Source organism: Lemur catta, chromosome 1 (genome assembly GCF_020740605.2).
Source record: "Lemur catta isolate mLemCat1 chromosome 1, mLemCat1.pri, whole genome shotgun sequence".
NCBI lineage: Eukaryota > Metazoa > Chordata > Mammalia > Primates > Lemuridae > Lemur > Lemur catta.
In genome coordinates, this window is record NC_059128.1 from 146,505,042 (window position 1) to 146,523,261 (window position 18,220).

At 38.2% G+C, this 18,220-nt stretch overlaps 1 protein-coding gene across 13 annotated transcripts in view; it reads right to left on the minus strand.

Annotated features, from left to right (window-relative positions):
• The window catches only part of ARPP21 (cAMP regulated phosphoprotein 21), a 149,594-nt gene that overhangs the window by 34,700 nt on the left and 96,674 nt on the right, over window positions 1-18,220 (minus strand). For 11 of the 13 annotated variants that reach the window (XM_045537142.1, XM_045537117.1, XM_045537112.1 and 8 more), the window contains 3 exons: window positions 17,409-17,513; window positions 16,161-16,421; window positions 12,138-12,264 (listed from right to left, as the gene is read on the minus strand). In XM_045537142.1, coding sequence (XP_045393098.1) covers window positions 12,138-12,264; window positions 16,161-16,421; window positions 17,409-17,513 — 493 coding nt within the window. The remainder of the gene's footprint in view (window positions 1-12,137; window positions 12,265-16,160; window positions 16,422-17,408; window positions 17,514-18,220) is intronic. The other 2 variants (XM_045537136.1, XM_045537149.1) reach the window with 1 other exon arrangement.

The window sequence follows — 18,220 nt, forward strand, 5'->3', positions numbered from 1 at the left end:
AATAAAATACAACAAAAGCTACCATTTGGATTTTCTTATTTCTCCTCATTCTTGCTACAATTTTCAGCTAGCCAGGCACTTTCATCTCTGATTTATTTTTGTCCTTGGATTGCTCTCTTTGACTCATCTCAATCACACAGGTTCAGGTCAGCAAAAGCTGAGCCTCTTCGACCAGGGAGATCTAGTAGGTCTCATCTAGAGGAAATACAACAAGGTCTACATCAAGATTCTCCAAAGGGTGCCTCAAACTCTCTGATCTCTGTATCATAGCACCACACCCTCTGATTAACACTGCCTATGCATAGATGAGTAGTGATAGTGGTATTTGTTTATAAATTGTTTTCTTTGGGAAACAAAACTCCATGGAAACTCATTTGGAGCTAGCTTGACAGAGTCTATTGCATATTCGTACAATCCCTCGAAATGTGTGCTCCACTACAGAATCCTGCACTCTGCAAGGTGTGTTCTTGGCTCTATTGTGGTACCTCTTTCTGCCATTTATTTTTTTTTTTTTTTAATTCTCAAAACAGTTTATATGACCAACAATGGCTCATATAAGTTGCAATGTTGCTGGACCTATTGCAAAACAAAAATAAGGACAAACAACAACAAAACATCCCCCAAAGCAGTAAGAGCATCTGGGGGAATGTTAAAAAGTCTCTGGATACCGTCAAAGAAATAGTGAGGGAATCCGGGAGAAGACGTCAGCAGTTAGAGAATGAGGGGACTCCTTGAAGAGGATCAAAGTCATCACTACAGCCAGGAAAGATTGACAACAGTGAATAGTACTTAGATGAAATCATGGAGAAGATCTGTTTTGGTTTTAGGGACATGGACAAGAACATAAATGTGAAGGCTATTGCGTGTTGCTAACATACTCTCTCAATGAACACATGTGCAAAAATGCCTCCACCATGGAATCATACTGTAACAACTGAACCAAGTAGTGATGCCCTTGTAACCATGTGACCCTCCACAGGGATTACAGGGAGTGGGTGAGTCACAGTGCTTTTTAGAATTATATTAACTCAATGAGGTACACACAATACTGTAGCCTTCCTGGGTTACAGTAACTGTTGCTTGGCTCAAGAACTGTTAAATTTATGAGCCACTCATTTTGACAGAAGGGCCCATGATATTTCAGAGCTGGAGGGGGTAACTTAAATTTTGATCCCATGCTGATGGTCTGAGGAAAGGACAGCATAGGATGTAATGGCTGAAGTGAATCCATGCTGACAGGGTTTTCTGAATTTATATGTATGTCCCTGTAGTATGCAGTCATATCTGAAGACAGTGGAAAGAAGAAAGAATTTTAAAGAGCAGCATCTTTCTAAGGGGAAGGATCCTTTAAGTTTAGAGATTTGCATACTGTTTTCTACTCCAAGTTGGAATACCACCAAAAATTGTAAGCAAAAGTGAACTCCTTGAAAATGGCAAACATAAAAACCATCCAAAAGCTTAACTTAACACTTTCCCCATGGGTACTACTGCATCTTTGAACTTGGGAAGCAAGATAAAAATAACACTCATCAAGATGCTCTTTACTATTTTATCACAACAAATCTCTAAGTGAAGTCACAAACCGTGAGGACCAAATTTGTGTTGGCTCTAGGGATATCAAGGTGAACAAAGGAAAGTATAGTATTCTTTGTGATCTCTGAAAAGAAAAGGAGAAAATCCAATGCATTATTCGTCATCATTTGAATGCTAAATTGTGAATGCCTTTGGAAGAATGAAGAGTTCTATCTCATAATGGAATAGAGTGTGTAAAACAGAAAGCAACAAAATTGATACATTAAAATAAACAGAACAATTCAGACAATTAAAACGTAATATGAAAGCACCCTGAGTTTGGAGTGTAAATTTTATTCAGTACAAGAAGAAAGAAAAAGAAAAAAGAATTCCAGAGAACTTGTGTGGAGTCCAAAGTTAAAGATAGGAAGTAAAGAAAGAAAACAAACAGGGCTGAGGAGGTGGTGGATATCGTGAAGAATTTTTATTTTTTTAAATGTGCTTCTAAAGAAGACTGGGATTGGAAAATCAGGGTGATTCCTAGATCGAGGTGACAAGTGAGAGCAGAAATTGTTGGCAAGAGCTTAAGAAATAAAAGAGGAGAAAAGAAAAAGGAGGGGCAAGGCTACACATGGTACAAAAAAATCTTATCTTCTCTTAAATTCATTTAGTTAAATAATCAGGTAAACCAGACTCTGGGAACAAGTACGTTGGATTTTTTAGGGTTTTTTTTCTTTTTTTTTAAGCATTCAAAATTCTCTCTTAGGAAAACTGTACAGAAATATTAGCATTTTCAAAAAACATATATTTGTATGCTTCTCTTGCCACCTTTCTTTCCTTACTATCTCAAATCCAACTCTTTCCTTTTTCTTTCTTTCTGTTTTAAATAAATTGCTACTTTCTATTTTCTATTTCATAGTAAAGAAAACACATGATATGATCTGTCTGACTTCTCATCTGTATTGGAAATCAGAAATCCAAACCATACCAGTAGTATTTAACTGCATAGCAAATTAAAATCTAAACATCAAAAATCACATAAAATGAAAAGTGCTAAAGCAACTATTGCCAATGTGCTAATAAATCCCTCTTACTATAACCTCCTAGGGGACAGAGGAAACCTGGCCATCTATATAGTTTTGGGAATGTGTAAGATTTTTAGGTCTAAAAATAGCATGATTTCTATTATTGCTCCTAATAATGTTAACTTTTCTCTTAATCCCAGTGTAATACTTCTCATTCCCATGTCTTTAAATGGAATAATTAGACCAATTAATGGAAGAAACACATGAACATTTCCATAGAAACCTTTTCCAAACTAATATTTTCAGAACAGCAGGTTCCATAAGGATTTATCCATGTGACTCCCACTGATGTTAACAGAAATTAGACAATTAAATCCTCATGTACCTCTTTGATAACATACCCTTCTGTTTTTGATAATATAATAATGCAGACACTCAAAGTATAAATCACTTCCTTAGAGCTGTCAAGTGTAACAACTTTTACACTGCTTCTCTGAGTGATTATTAGATATACATTATTTTCTAAAATTTAAAAAAAGATTAATTGGATTTTAAATATTAAAATGTATGGAAATTATATATGAGATAATTAGACAAATCTTGTATTATAATCATCAAGTCTTAGGGAAGGCAAATTAAGTTAGAAAGATAAATCCCACTGTCTATAAATTAATATATCATATTGGTCACATGATAGTGGTGTTCCAAATTCTTTTTCTTCAGCTTTGATGCTCCTTTTCCCCATCTCCAGCCAATCCCAGGAGGAAAACAAAATCAAGGTGAGAAACAGCATAGGCACAAAGAATAAGAAAAGGAACTTCTGAAGATAAAACCCCTCTCAATTACCTTGACACTGACTGCTTAATAAGTCAAGCTAAAAATACAAGATTCACTGTCAGCCTTACCCAACTGCTCTGGTTAAGTAAATTTGTAGATTCCATTAAGGTACATTTTACCCCATACCAAATGTGTTTCAGAACAACATTAAAGAGGCAATAACCTTATTTCTTACTTGGAGCTGTTAATACTAACAATATGCCATTACAACAGAAACATTACTCCCAAAAGAAGAAATAAAGCAAAACACATTGCTATTTATCGAACTTCTGTGCAGACCTATCATGAAAGGAACTGTGGCTTTGGTCTGTTTTCAGATATATGCATGTGCCACAGATAATCACATCTCCGTCTTCCTTCCTGCAGTGCCATCAAGCCCATTCCATTGTTATGCATTCAGGAGTAAACTAAAACGATTGGAGAAAATAGCTGGCATGAACAGAGGGTGATGTGGATAGATTTTCAAGGCCAGGTTATTTCCTGCCATCTGAATACTTGAAATGAGCTTTGATGGGAGCATTATTACTTTAAATTTGTAGAAATTCCCAAATTGCTAGTCATACCAAAATCTAAATTCACTGTACCCCTGGAAGTGGCCCGAAGGGTTTGTGACATATTCCTTGGGTGTTTGAACTTTAAAAAATGTGTGTATTTATTTGTTGATGTGGATTGATTCATTGGACTGTTATTCTATTTGATTCCATAACATTTAACTTCAGTTTTGGTCTTATTTATATTTGAATTGAATGGCTGAGAGATTTCCATTTAGCCTTTAAAAAATTCATACAACAACTGTACTGAGGCACCATATTTTCTACAGGACAAAGATAGAACATCAAGAGACCTAGCTAAAGAGAATATTCTCTCTCTCTGCTACACACACACACACACACACACACACACACACACACGCACAATCCCTGCCATACCAAAGTGAAAATAGGTACATACATTATTCATTCTTTCAACATTCTGCTATGTCATGGAATCATGTTGTATTTATCTTCTGCCTTAAAATTCAAATTTTTAAACATTAGTGTATTAATTCTAAATACTAGTTATAATTCACAAGACCAGATATACTGACTATGAAATATTAGAATTGTGCCTAAAATACAAATAATGTCAAATCAAAGACTGCACTTGGATAAGTTCCTTCTCTGTGCAGCCATTTATATATGGGTTGGCCATGGATAAAAATGTATTAACTGTTATATTGCTCTCAAGACGTTAGAACAGTAGCATCAGCATCACTTGGAGCTTTCTAAAAATGCAGAATCTCAGGGCACACTCCAGAACTACTGCATCAAAATATGCATTTTAACAAGATCTGGGTGGTATATATGCATATTAAAGTTTGAGAAGCACTGGCTACAGTAATGTTCCTTTCTCCCATGTGAGGGGTTGAGGTTGGCATTTACAAGTGATGGTTAGTAATCCTCAGAGGCCTAGAGTTGGTTTGTGTGGGAAGGGGCTAGAGAGAGCTGAATAGCTATACCTAAAGAAATGAAAGGTATTTTGGATTTTTGTCCAGCCAGAGAGAAACAAAAATCCACTGGTCTATTTTAAAGTTTGTATTTCTGAGAGGCTGACCTCCTCCAATGCTACAATTCTTCACTGAAGAACTCTTTACACAAATCATTTTCTCAGATGTAGAATGGTGTTTGATCCAATAGACTCTATACCCCAAAGGTCAGAGAGCTGTCTGCAGATTCCTGGGTGATACTGTTATCATACTATCAGTTAGTAAAATAGAACAAACAAGATCTGCATTCCCTGACCTAGTTGCCTCTTCCCTCACCATTCATTCTTCCCTGTCTTTTATCTCCATGTATCTTAAATTCATTGCAACCTTCTTTGTCGGCATCCTTCATTATCTGCTCTGGTTAACTGAACAAACAGGAGGCTTGCTGCAAGGCTTGTTTCCACCTACTCTGTCAGGGAAAGGAAAGATCGGACTCTGAAGGTTGGAGAATGTCCGATTCAATGGGGATGGTGATAACATATTTCCAAGTTATTGAGATATTATTTTCACTCTTGTTTGTGTGTTTTCCTTACAACACGAATGTGTTATGTAGTTCTGAGTTTCCATATTCAGGGCAGAATCTTACAAGTCAGACTTTTCCAAACTGTCTGAGTAAGCCCAGCTTAGTTTCTGAACACTGGATTTGTTACTACATCTGTAAGTACTGAAGTAGCAGAAACCCTCTCTCTGGCTCCGATGAGGGAGACCCTACATTGGGCAGGAGGCTGAACTTCTAGCCTCAGTTAGCAAAATTGAGGGTTTAAACTCCATTTCTATTCATACTAGTCATATCTCATGGTGGCTGCTGAGCAAAGTGTGAGAGAGGTTTATCTTTAATATAAATAAAAGAGTGAATAAAGAAATTAAAAAAAATCTAGGGACCTCCATTCCTGTCTTCTGTGAGAGATTCCAACTCTGCTATTGCGAGGCAGGTCGGGGGCATCATTTACTCAACAAAGAGACCTGAGAGGAACAGAGCAGAAGCACATTAAACTGGCATAAGAAAGCCCTGCAAAAGCTGCAGGGGCTTTGCAATACTATGCATTTTTAAGATTTTTTTTTCATGGTTTCTTCTTGAACTATAATTGTAAAAGTAAAACACTTTTATGAAAAATGCTCTATGAAACTTTTTTTTACCCAAAATGAATAATTTAGCAGATAGTTGGGAGTTGGGGTTGTGGGGAGGAGACCAAAGGGATTTTATAAAGCAGAAGTGAGACACATCTCCATAATTTTCAGAATCCACACTAAATGATGTGCTGCAGTTATAATCTAGTCTAATGTAGGCTCCCTTAAGGTTTTTTTTTTTTTTTTCCCCTTCCTGCTCTGCTGTTTAGCCATCTTGACTTCATAATGTTCTATTTTCATAGCATTCAGGCATACAGAGTATCCTAGTCTATTAGGAACTGTCCACTGTAAAGAGCCATCTTCATTATTCTTCTGACTAAACCTAAAGTAATATTGCTGGCATTAAGCAATATGGCTGAAAGCCTGGCCAGCGAGAAATGTAGGCAGCAGCTTATAGGATCAGTTCACCCAAATCCCACTGTTCAGAGGAACTTTACCTTCCAGACTATTCTTATGAAATGTTGTTTCTGACTTTCTTTTAGAGAATGAAACATTTCCTATTCATTTGAGAATGGAACCAAATGCTAACATGCTCTGAATAACTTCTAAGTCCCTCCTCCAGCCTTGGATTTCAGGTACACGGTGGGGGCAACCTTTGCCCTGAGATTCACTTTAGAGCTTTAGGAAGTCTTCTGGGTGGAGTTGTGAATATCCACCTCTCAGCAACTGATAGAACTAGTAAATAGAAAATTAGCAAAAACATAGGACTTCTGAACAACAAAGTAAACTAACTGGATCTAACTGACATGTATACAACATTCCACCCAACAACAGCAAATACCCAGTTTTTTCAAGTGTTCATGGAACAGTCACCAAAATAGACAGTATCCTGGGGCATTAAACCAACCTCAACAATTTTATAAGAATTGAAATCATACAGAATATATTATCTAACTATAATTGAATTAATGTAGAATCATTAGCAGAAAGACAACAGGAAAATCTCCAAATGCTTGGGCATTAAACAACATGCTTCTACGTAATCCATGGGTCAAAGAGGAAGTCTCAAAGAAACTTAAAAAAAAAAAAACCATACAAATGAATGAAAATGAAAACCCAGCGTATCAAAATATGTGGGACACAGCTAAAGCCAGACTGAGAGGGAAATTTTTAGCATTAACAATGCTTACATTAAAAAAAAGAAAATATCTCAAATCAATAATCTAACTTCCTACCTCAAGAAACTACAAAGAAAGGGGGCAAAATAAATCTGAGGTGAACTGAGGGAAGGAAATAATAAAATAAAGACAAGAGCAGAAATCAATGAAATTGAAACAGTAAAACAATAGAGAAAAATCAATGAAACATAGAGCTAATTCTTGGAAAAAAGCAACAAAACTGATAAAGTTAGCAAGATATAATAATAAATAATAAAATAATAAAAATAAGATAAAAATTTTAAAAAATAAAAATTTAAAAAATTAAAATTGTCAATATCAGGAATGAAACAGGATATCACAACATATCCTGGTTATTAAAAAACATTAAATAACAAGTTTATGCTCCTAACTTCAACAACTTGGAACAAATGGGTCAATTCCTTAATGACCACAAACTAATAAAACTCCATGAAGATAGAATAATCTGAGTAGTCCTACAACCCTAAAGAAGTTAACTCATAATTTAAAAGCTCCAGAAATTATATTAAGATAAAAAGTTTAAAAAAGTGCTTCTGAAAATCTCCAGGATCAGGGGTTGTCACTAGATAATTCTACCAAACATTTAAAGAAAATTTAGCACTAATTTTATACAACCTCTTCCCAAAAATAGAAGGAGGAGGGAACACTTTTCAATTCAATTTATGAGACCAGTATTATTCTGATTCTAAACCTAGATTCTTTCTCAAATGCTGCTTTACAAAAATACATAGGACTTTATGAGTTTATTTTATTGTTTTTTAGATGTCCAAGATTTTTGGAGAGCCAAAAATGAAGCTACATACATTTCTTTTTAGGTCAAACTGAAAGGAAATTTGGAGTTGGAAACAACATCTAAGAGGAACTCTTTTTTTGGTTTCTTTTCCTTTGTTTAACATGTGATTTGAACATAAATGGCTCAGCTGCTCTCTGTCATTTGTTGTTATTGACCAGCTTTGCAAAGTAATATGGAACCCCATGCTGAGTAGCAAGGCAAGCATCAAGGGTTCTCAATTTTTTTCTGCTTTTAAGCCAACCCATGTACCTAAATGATAAATTAAATATTACTTGCCTCTGGAACATGGGCATGCTGGTTTAGTTCTGGCATGCCAGTTTCTATATGATTTTGCATGTAAAGGCAACACCAGAAACTGTGTTTACACTGTTCCCGTAAAGCAGTTAACACATGGGCTTAAAACCAGTCAAGCCTGGGTGCTTTTCCCAACTCAGTCAACCTTGGGGCCTAGAGTAATTTATCTCACCTCCCTGGGCAATAGTTTCTTCCATCTGTAAAACAGCGATGCTAGAATGCCTTCTGTAAATTTGTGGTGGAGATTAAATTAATGTTGTAAATACTTAGCATAGCAACTAGCCCACAAGAGGTCCTCAACCTACGGTAGATATGATTATTGCTAATATTTTTGTGGCTTTAACGATGTTTTCCAAGGGGAGTAAAACTATAGCAAAAAAGGTGCTACCTAAAAGCAGCATGACAACTGACTACTAAAATGAACCTAAAACACGAGGGAATGAAAGGTTTGTTCATCAGCACTTCATTTCAATGTTTGACCAATGAGAAAATCTGTTCTAAGTCAAGCCACTCTCACTTCCAAATCTTTCAAAGCCAGAATGATTTAAAAACTATAGGTTTTTCAGCTATAACCTGATAACTGCTTTTCTATGTAGACTTAGGTTATCAACAATTGCCTCATAAAGAAAATTGTCTCCCCACTATTAGAGGTGCCTGATAATGTTAGATTGGCAATACATATTTTTCCATTAGAGACATTTTTATATTAAAGATTTTTATTTTTCTCACATACATACCTACCAAATCCAAATATCACTGTGCAGATCTACCATTTGATTTCTCCAAAATTTCTCAATATTAGTGGCCTTTATTTATAATCACCACCAGCATAGGCTTCCTTTTCCACATGCTTAGGACATTTACCACCCCACTGATAGGAAAAAGAACACAAAATCACCAGGAAGAAGAACTTGCGTCCCCTCCCAGGGCCTCAGTGTAACTCGTATGTCCTATTTAATCAACTGTAGAGTATCCAGTTCACTTTATAAAAATTCACTGTGTAGAATTTTAAGGCCTACGAAAGATGTAGTAACTGACAGAGATCTCAATTCTGGCAAGATGGTAAAAGGAAGAGATGTTTTGATTATAATTAAATAAAGATCAAGAACAGTACCAAGAAGAAAATTGGGATTAAAATCTCATTTAGCTTTAACAGACATAATTTTGTCCTGCTCTAATGCTTAATAACGTGATAGCTGAGGATGCTATGACACAACCTGGTGTCAGCACCAGACGAGGATGGCAGAGAGTCAGATCCCAGGACACACGACTACAGGAGACAGGAAGAAGAGCAAGTCAGAACATCACTGTGGGAGGGTGACACGCACAAAGTACACCTTCAAGTTTCTCCAGAAAATGTGGCTTTTACAATTATCTAAAGATGCTCTTTCCTCTACGAGATAGTCCATCAGCATGGAGTAGCTCTCATAAATAACTCTGCCATATCCCTTTGGATAATCTCTGCTGGCCCCACTAGGCTCAACAAAAGGACTCCCAGTTGTAGGAATCAGAGCCTCTATGCACTTTCAAAGGGCCGTTGTGTGACCTGGGCTACCTGGATTATTTTGCTAGTAGCAGAAGTGATTCTTTGTGAGGTCATCTGCTTTCCCCAATACTGGGTAAACCCAGCACTTCAATGGAAACCGTATTGGAATTTTAGGTCAGTTATCAGACGTGATGGTCACAAAAACTAAGAGCTCAGAGGTCTCAGTCTGCATGTGTATGTCAATGCTGTTACTTCTGGGGACATAGTTTTCATCTATCATTTCACTTTTCTCACCTCCTCACCTCCCATAGACTGCATTAACTGCCACTCACTTCCTTGACACCTGAAGCACTGCCTTGGCTTCCACTTTGAGCACGAGCTGCTTCAGAGTGCATTCTTCTCATTATAGTTTCATTGTCTCCTCTTAGAGATGGCATTTCCTGAGTGATGAGAGAGCAGGGGACAGAGGTAAGCCACCAGGTTGCTATGGAATGCAGCTGGGGCCAGTCAGGTCTCTCTAAGATGAGGGAGGGTGTTTCTGCATCCCTGAATTTTCCCATAGTGTTTTATGAAAGAATAAAAAATGCCACTCATATTTTCTCCTGTGTAAACCACTAACTTCATCAGTGAAGTTAGTGGAGAGGAGAAATAGAAATGTAGGAGTCAGTGGGGAACCCTAGATATTCCGTAAATCTGTTAACATATTCATCCAACTTTCTCAACCTCTCACATAGATCCCGAGTTTATAGGTTTAGCAGATTCTAGCATATTTGTAACCACATTCCAGTATATGAGGACACTCTGCCACAAGACTGAAATAATCTTTTTTAAAAACTTTCACACAATGGCATTAAACTAAATAAAACTCATTATAGTTAGATATCTATATCCTTCTTCTTCTAAAAACACTGGTAACCAAGAAGAAGCCTTCTCCATGGTGTCTGAACAAAGATCTAGAAGATTATAAACTAACTCTTTAATTAACATTAGTGGAAGAAAATAAGACAGTTCAGGATGCAGGCAAAATATTACTGAAGTACGTATCTAAATTGATAGCACAGTTACCACCAAAATGACAGGCATGATAACATTTTCCACAATTCAGAGAAAATATGGCCAAATGATTTTCTTAAAATAACGAATAATGTGAGAAACTCTTCCGTGTTCTTAACTATTATAAAAGTATAAAGTCAATTCAGAAGTCAAATACATTCTTTCCAGAACTAATAGAGTGTTGAAAGAAGACAAAATCTCGCTGTCTTCTGTAGATCTCTCTATTTCTTCTCCCACAGACTTTAAATAGGCCACAAAATAAACTAAAGACCATATAGCCATCCACAATACAGAGAATTTAATTCCTTCTCCAATCTGACAAAATGCTAGCAGTGTCAGCATTAATATTCCTAGGGTGTCCGTGACTGGTACTAATCCTTAGTAAGGATTGCATCTTTTTCATAGCTTATAAAAAATAGTATATGTCATGTATATATTACATATTACATATATATATCTGTACATATTGAGTATGCATACATATACATTCAGTGCAGAAATCAGATCACCAAGCAGACATTTGTGAGCAGCAGCGGGAAGCACATGCTCTTAAACATGACCTACTTACAGAAAGCAGAGTCTCCTAGTCAGGCGGTCTTCAGCATGACAATTAGCAGTTTTTCCCGCAGTTTGGTCAGCAGGAATGACACAAACCTCTCCCTAGCACAAGTCACTCAGCCCTGCTGGATTCTGCTGCTCTCTGGGTAGCGGCATTCCATTAGGAGTGTGACACAGTAGGGAAAGAGACCGGTTCACTGTGAGACCTGCTACTCACTCTCGTACAGTGTATCGGCCCCCCTTCCCACTGCACAGTGGCTGCCGGGCTCTGGGCAGGAGGCGTGTGGCCATCGTGAAAGTGAACCATGGAGTCAGAGTTCCACCGAGACACACGCTGCATTGTCAGTAGCCTTCTTCTAGAGACAGTGCTCTTTAGCATGTTATTGAAACAACCTAATTTGCTTCCCTAGCCTTAGGAACAGAGGAAGTCCTTGCTTTAAATTGAAGAGGGAAAAAGAAAAAAAAAAAAAAGAAAGTAAACTAGGAAGTTAGGGATGTGGTTGTGGTTGTCTCTTTACTTTAAAATAAACTAAGAGAACCAAAAACTAATTTATAAAGACTGTTTAGCATGCACGCCTGGGATGCTAGACGAGTGTTTGCTTCACCTTCTTGTACTGATTACTTTTCCACATAGAGTCAATCAAATGCTTTGTTATCTTCTCTGGGTAGGGGAAACGTGCTGATTTCAATTGCCAAGCTTGGATACTCATCCAAAGAGTACAGCTATGAGATTCACCAGCAAAAGTAACTGGATTGGAGGAAAAAATGGGAAACAGATTCCAAGTACCTGCTTGCTGGGCTGCCTGAGGCATCTGCTGACTCCTCTGGGCATTGTACTGAACTGAGGCCATGGGCCGGTACTGCTGCGTGGTTGAGGTAGGGTACTGACCAGATGGGTAATAATACACAGGCATCTATGGAGAAAAGGGTAAAAAAAAGCAGGTAATGAAAACAGTGCATGAAGTAATTTTTTAAGATAAAATATATTGTCATCTTATAATTGTGATAAATTATAAAGATGGCTACCACAAACTTCTCCCACGTCTGTGTGTGTGTGCGTGCTACTACTGTGAAGAGGTGAAATCCATTCCCCAAGCCATGAATCTGAGCTGGTTCTGTGACTTGCTTTGACCAATGCAATGAGGCAGAAGTGATGTCTGAGACTCGTAAGCCTGATCCTTAAGACTTGCAGCTTCCACTCCTGCAGGAAGGGAATCCAGCCACTAGGTACAGTCTAGGCTATTCTGCTGGAGAAAGAGACCATGTGGAGAACAAAGGCATCCCAATAGACCGGATACCCTCAAGCTGCAGGCGTGTGAGTGCAGCCTCAATCAAGCTACCCGAGCCATATAGAGCAGAGATGAACCATCTGTGTTAAGTTCTGCTCAATTGCTGACCTAGTCATGAGCAATACAATGGCTGTTTTAAAATAACCATTTGGGGGGTTTTAAGTGAAACGAGAGAGAATGAAACAGTTATCATCAACACCAAAAAAATCTATGACAGTTTTAAATATTATATGTAACTTGTGTTACTTTTCAAATGGAAACACAGGTGAGACATGAAAACTGCCCATCTCTAGCCTAAAAGAAGCAGATAATGTAGTTATGAAATATGGTAAAGTCTATCAAAGCACACTGCGCAGTGACTGGTACTTAGCCAGTATCCAAAAAAATTATGTTTAATCTAAAAGGGGAAATATGTTAAAATATTTTTATGCCACCTTTTTAATATTCTAATGACTGAGAATGAACAAAAATATTCTAATTACTTCCAATAAGATTCAAATCAAACGTGTCCTGACCTAGAAAGACTCCTTTGCCTGTCTCACGTCATTTTTATTAAGGCAATTTTCTTACTACTCTTAGTTAATTATTTTGCATCTCCAGGCCTCGATTTTTCTCCTATCATGTTTTTTAAAGTGACTACAGAGGCACTCCAGTACACAGCCTACAAGTACCATAGATGTAGAGTAAAATTACTAGCCAATTATTTTAGAACTGTGATTTTTATGGCTATTTTATTTTCTGATTTGCTCATGTCAAATAGGAAAGACTTTTCTATTCAATCTGGTTATTGAAACATTATGTAACATATTTTCCAGCTTTAGGATAAGTAGAAACAAAAGATAATCTGTGTGGACCTGTGATTCTGCAATTCCATGGAATCATTATGAATTATAATTGTGACTACCTAATAATACAGATATTCAAGGGTAAGACGCTGAACAAGTCTAAAACAATCATGGGTCAGTATCTAGCAACTAAATAATTTATTGTATGCATTGTTTATAGTGATTTAATCTTACTATTTCTCTCTTTTTATATAAGGCAGTTTATGACAATAAAAACTCAAATAATTCTGGAATAATAATAGGATTTAGTTGTGCTCTGGCAAACTGTGATACTATTAAAGGTTACTATTAATGCCATTATGCACCAGATGCCTCCCAGTATTAAGAATAACTATCATCTAATTTATTGATCAGTATTATATTTACATATCTTTTAGGAAAAATAGCATTTTGTCCTTTAGAAAAGACTGTGTCTTGAGTAAATATGACCTTATGAATGTGATATCCATTCCTTGATCTCCATTTTTACATTCAATGTAAAACATGAAAATACCTTCAGGGATGAAGGATGGAGTACAAACACTTGAAAACTGCCTGATGAGCACTAATGGTTTAGATAAAAGTACAACAGGTAAAAAAAAATTTAAATCCTCTCATTTTTAGTATTCAGGATTTTTGCTTGTTTATTTGGTTTGTTTTTATTTTCTTCCCCTAGACCTGCCTTCTTTGATACCTTGACAGGGTGTGCTAGAAGTTTGGCCCCTTCTATCCAGTGCTGCTCCAAGCACTGGCCAGCTGTTAGGAATTATGGCCCCCAACCATATGAAACAAACAAGCACCTGACCCATCCTCACCCTCCCTCAGAGAGGAAGAAGAGGGAGCTGGGCTTAAAGGATCAGTATGAATGGTTTGAAAGGGGAGGAGGAAGGAAGAAGGGAGTAGTGGTATCTCAAAAGGGAGAATACTTTTAACCAACCATGTCAAAATATAATCAAAAAATGCATTGAATTAGGAGGAAAATGAAGTAAATAAAAGAAAGGAGAAACTACTAAAAATAAACAAATCTCCTATTTCTCTTCTTCAAATCCCTCTTTGCTTCATCCATGTGTTTCCCACTTCACCATCCCAGTGGGCATTTAGAAAGCACGTATCATGAGTCAGATGAAATTAACCTTCAACCTTAACCTTTATTAAATAGATTCATTCTCTGAATAAATTTAACATATTTCCATATATGCCTATGGGATGAATCTCAAATCAGTTCTCTTCATTTTTCTATAGTTTGATAACCAGATTTTAAAATGTTTACTATTGCATTTTCATCTTTGGTTCTTTAAAAAGAAGTTCATAAGTGTCCAGACTGATCATGAACCATGAACATCCATTTGCCTCCCTCCCTTTCTACCTTTTAAATCTACAGAAGACAGAATAAAAGCATTTCTGTTGTGGACACATTGGGGGTTTTGAATTGTCTTTGCTTCTGCATTATAACTAGTAATAATATTGAAATTCCTTCATTGGGGAGGACTTTTCTTTTTTTTTTTTAAAGCCTTCAATTAAACATTCTTCCAACTCTTCTCTTTGACAGCAGAAATGAGTAAGGACACAGATGCTATGTAGGTGAAAAGAGCTAAATTATTTTTTTCCCAATAATTAAGCTTCAAGTATTTAATTTATTAGTGAAATAATTAATACATTAATGAAGCTCTTTCTCCTGTAACTTAAAATTATTTTACACATCTCCTTAAATCCCACTAGTGAAGAGAAGGCAACTGAAGATGAACTATTAATTAATCATTCAAAATAAAATGAACAACTGAGTGACAATCATTTCATGGTAGAGGATTTTGTGTGGCTTGAAAAGAAAATAATTTATTCAAGATGTTAAGGCAATGAAACAAATGATAAAAAGGTGACACTGCACTTTAAACAGCCCATCCAATAATGCAATACTTCATAATTAGGATGGAATTTGCTTGGGATATGTGTGCCTTGAAAATGGACGAGCAAATGCCTCTGTGCATTTTATATCTTGACAGTAATCACTTCCAATATTCTGCAAGAAATACCCAGGGGAGCACCAGAGATGTTTGGTGGTGAACAGTAACACATAATCAGTCTTTGAGAAGACAGTAAAAATCAGTGATCTGTGGTGTCTTACATGCTCAAGTCAATTAAATGTGATTAATGGCTACCTGTGAGAGCTCTGTTTCCCCTTAGGGAGAGAAAAGGACAGTGGATATCAGCTTCCCTTCCTCCTTTATATTCATAGAGGAACTCCTGCCTGGAGCATCAGATTAGCTCCAGAAAATGCTTGTGAATTGATAAGAATGGAAAGAACACAGTTCCTGAGCAGGAGCAAGAGAGAGTTGAAAGTCCCGTAGGGCAGGCCTTTCCTTTCCCCAAGCCTTTTTCCTCTCTGGACAACCCCGTGAGCAGGATATCGCACGGGAGGGAATGCTTTCTTATAGCTTTCCTGCCAGCAGCCTGGAAAATGGGCTATCCCCCTGTTGTACCAACAAAAATTGGGTCAGTTTCATTCAACTTACTTTCTGAGTCCCAAGGCTTCGTGCAACTGATGAACAGAAGGACAGACTAGGTCCTTGTGGAAGGAATATTAATATGGACCAGAAGGGCAGGATAAGTTGAATCTGAGATATTCTACATGGAAAGATAAAAGTCAAAATGCACCAGAAATCAGCTGTGGGTCACAGGAGTGAGAAAAATCACGCTTACCTGTGCAGGTGGAGGCTGTTGCACAAATCCCTGTGGTGAGGGAGGAGGCTGGAGGACCTGCTGGGAGATGGGAGGGCCAGAGCCTGAGAAGCCCGCAGCAGGAAGCTGCTGGCCTGCAGAGGCGATGACGTAGCTTGGCTGCTGGGTTGGCTGTGGCATCAGGGAGGACGGGTAGACAGGACCAGACGGGGGCTCAGGAGTGTCTCCTGAGGACTGCCGGCTCAGGTTCATCTGGCCAAACTGCGTCGCCACGTCGTCTCTCTGCAAGCCATGGAAATAAATGAAGAAATAAGCAAGATCAGCTTGGTAATGAGAGAGGCACGTTGAGGTAGACACAAGACACATGCTTCTTGTTGTGCGAGACAGAGGAAGTATAATTGGGAAAAAATGAAATAAAGGAATTTTCCAGACAGAACATAACAAGAGAACCTAACACAAAAAATGAGGTTTTAATTATCCTGAGGATCAAAGATGGTAAACCATTCGACCCAGATCTTCCTCTTTCAATAAAAGCAAATTATTATTTTTTCACTGAGGGCTTCGTCTCCTCAGGATGGTGTTGCAGACAAAGAAGGCTTGCTGTTCTGTCCTGAAGGGTCAGCTGGCCTTCCCAGCAGCAACCACAGAGTGGCTGGCGCGAGGTGGAGGCACCAACACTCATCACCCACCCAGTGCTGCTGCTGCAAAGATGGAGCCAGCAGGACTGGTATCGCCAGCAGACTGGGTGGGATTATATTCCTATATTAGGTAGGATTTGTTCACTGGCCTGGTCTGAAATTCAAAAACAACGCTCTTTCTTTAAGCTGTTGCCCCAAAAGATCTAGTGATCTGAGGGGAAATGAAAGGAAATTGGGAGACTAGATTCCCAGGGGAAAACCTACATCAGGAGCATAGGGTGATAACAGTTACCATCCCAATACTGACTTTGAGATTTTTCCCAAACCCTCACATCAAGTTCATGTGTTCCTGGCTCCTAACTCTGCAGAGCGTTCAATTCCTGCTTAGCTGGTAAGTGCTTCAGAGAGTACCAGGCCACAGAAGTACTCAACATGGGACAAATGGATGATGCAAAGGAAACCATTGTTTTGCAGAGATGGGCTGCAATGTTCAGAAATGAGACATTCACACATGCCCCTGCACAGTCAGCCCATGGCACCCACCCCGTGTCAGCCAATGCTGTGCAGAAAAGCAGTAAACTCAGTGAACATGCTCTCCCAGGGGAAAAGTCATACACATATAATACAGTACCATGGAGAAGTGCTGGGTTGGAGACACAGGCAGGAGATGCTGGGGAGGAAAAGAGACTGCCGGGTATTGCACTGACTGGGAGGAGGCCTGCAGCCCCTGGACAGACTGGAGGAAAGAGAAAGGTGATCAGAAAACAGGAAAGCACTGGAGTTGAAATCCCACAAGAAGCACACCACCATCCATTGCAGGTCCTCTGAGCTCAGTGCACTCCGGAGGGGGGAACCAGCCACCAGGGAAAAGTCAAGGCCTTGCAGACCACAGCCAGACAGCACTGAGGGGGGCTCATCTGCACATGAGCAAGCTCTAAGCAGTTACTGAAGTATGTTTGATATTGTTTTTGGTTAGATCGTCTGTATCTAAAAATAATGCCCAAGGACAAAAAATTAAAAAAAAATTTTTTTAAAGAGTTTCACTCTGGTAGACTCCCTGGAACACTTCAGGTTTCTACAGACATGTCTATGCATCTCCCTAGGAAAGGAGGGCAGCTCTGCCCCTCTCTAAGGGGAGAATGTATGAACAGCCAGTCCACCTTGGAATTGACTGATTTATGTTCTTCCCATTGGTGAAGAGTTCAGTACTGACTCTTTGCTGACATGAAGATTTGATCTGTGATGGGAAGGGCTGAGAAAGATGATGTAAAGGCCTGAATGGGATTGTGAGTTCAGTCTCCAAGACAGAGGCTCCCTGATACATAAAACTGACATCGAGACCTAAGAAAAAACTTATTTATTTTCCCTAGTACCATGCCCTCGCCCTGCAAGTCACTGGATGGGGCATTCATCTGTATCTAAACTTACGGATCCAGTTGAAAT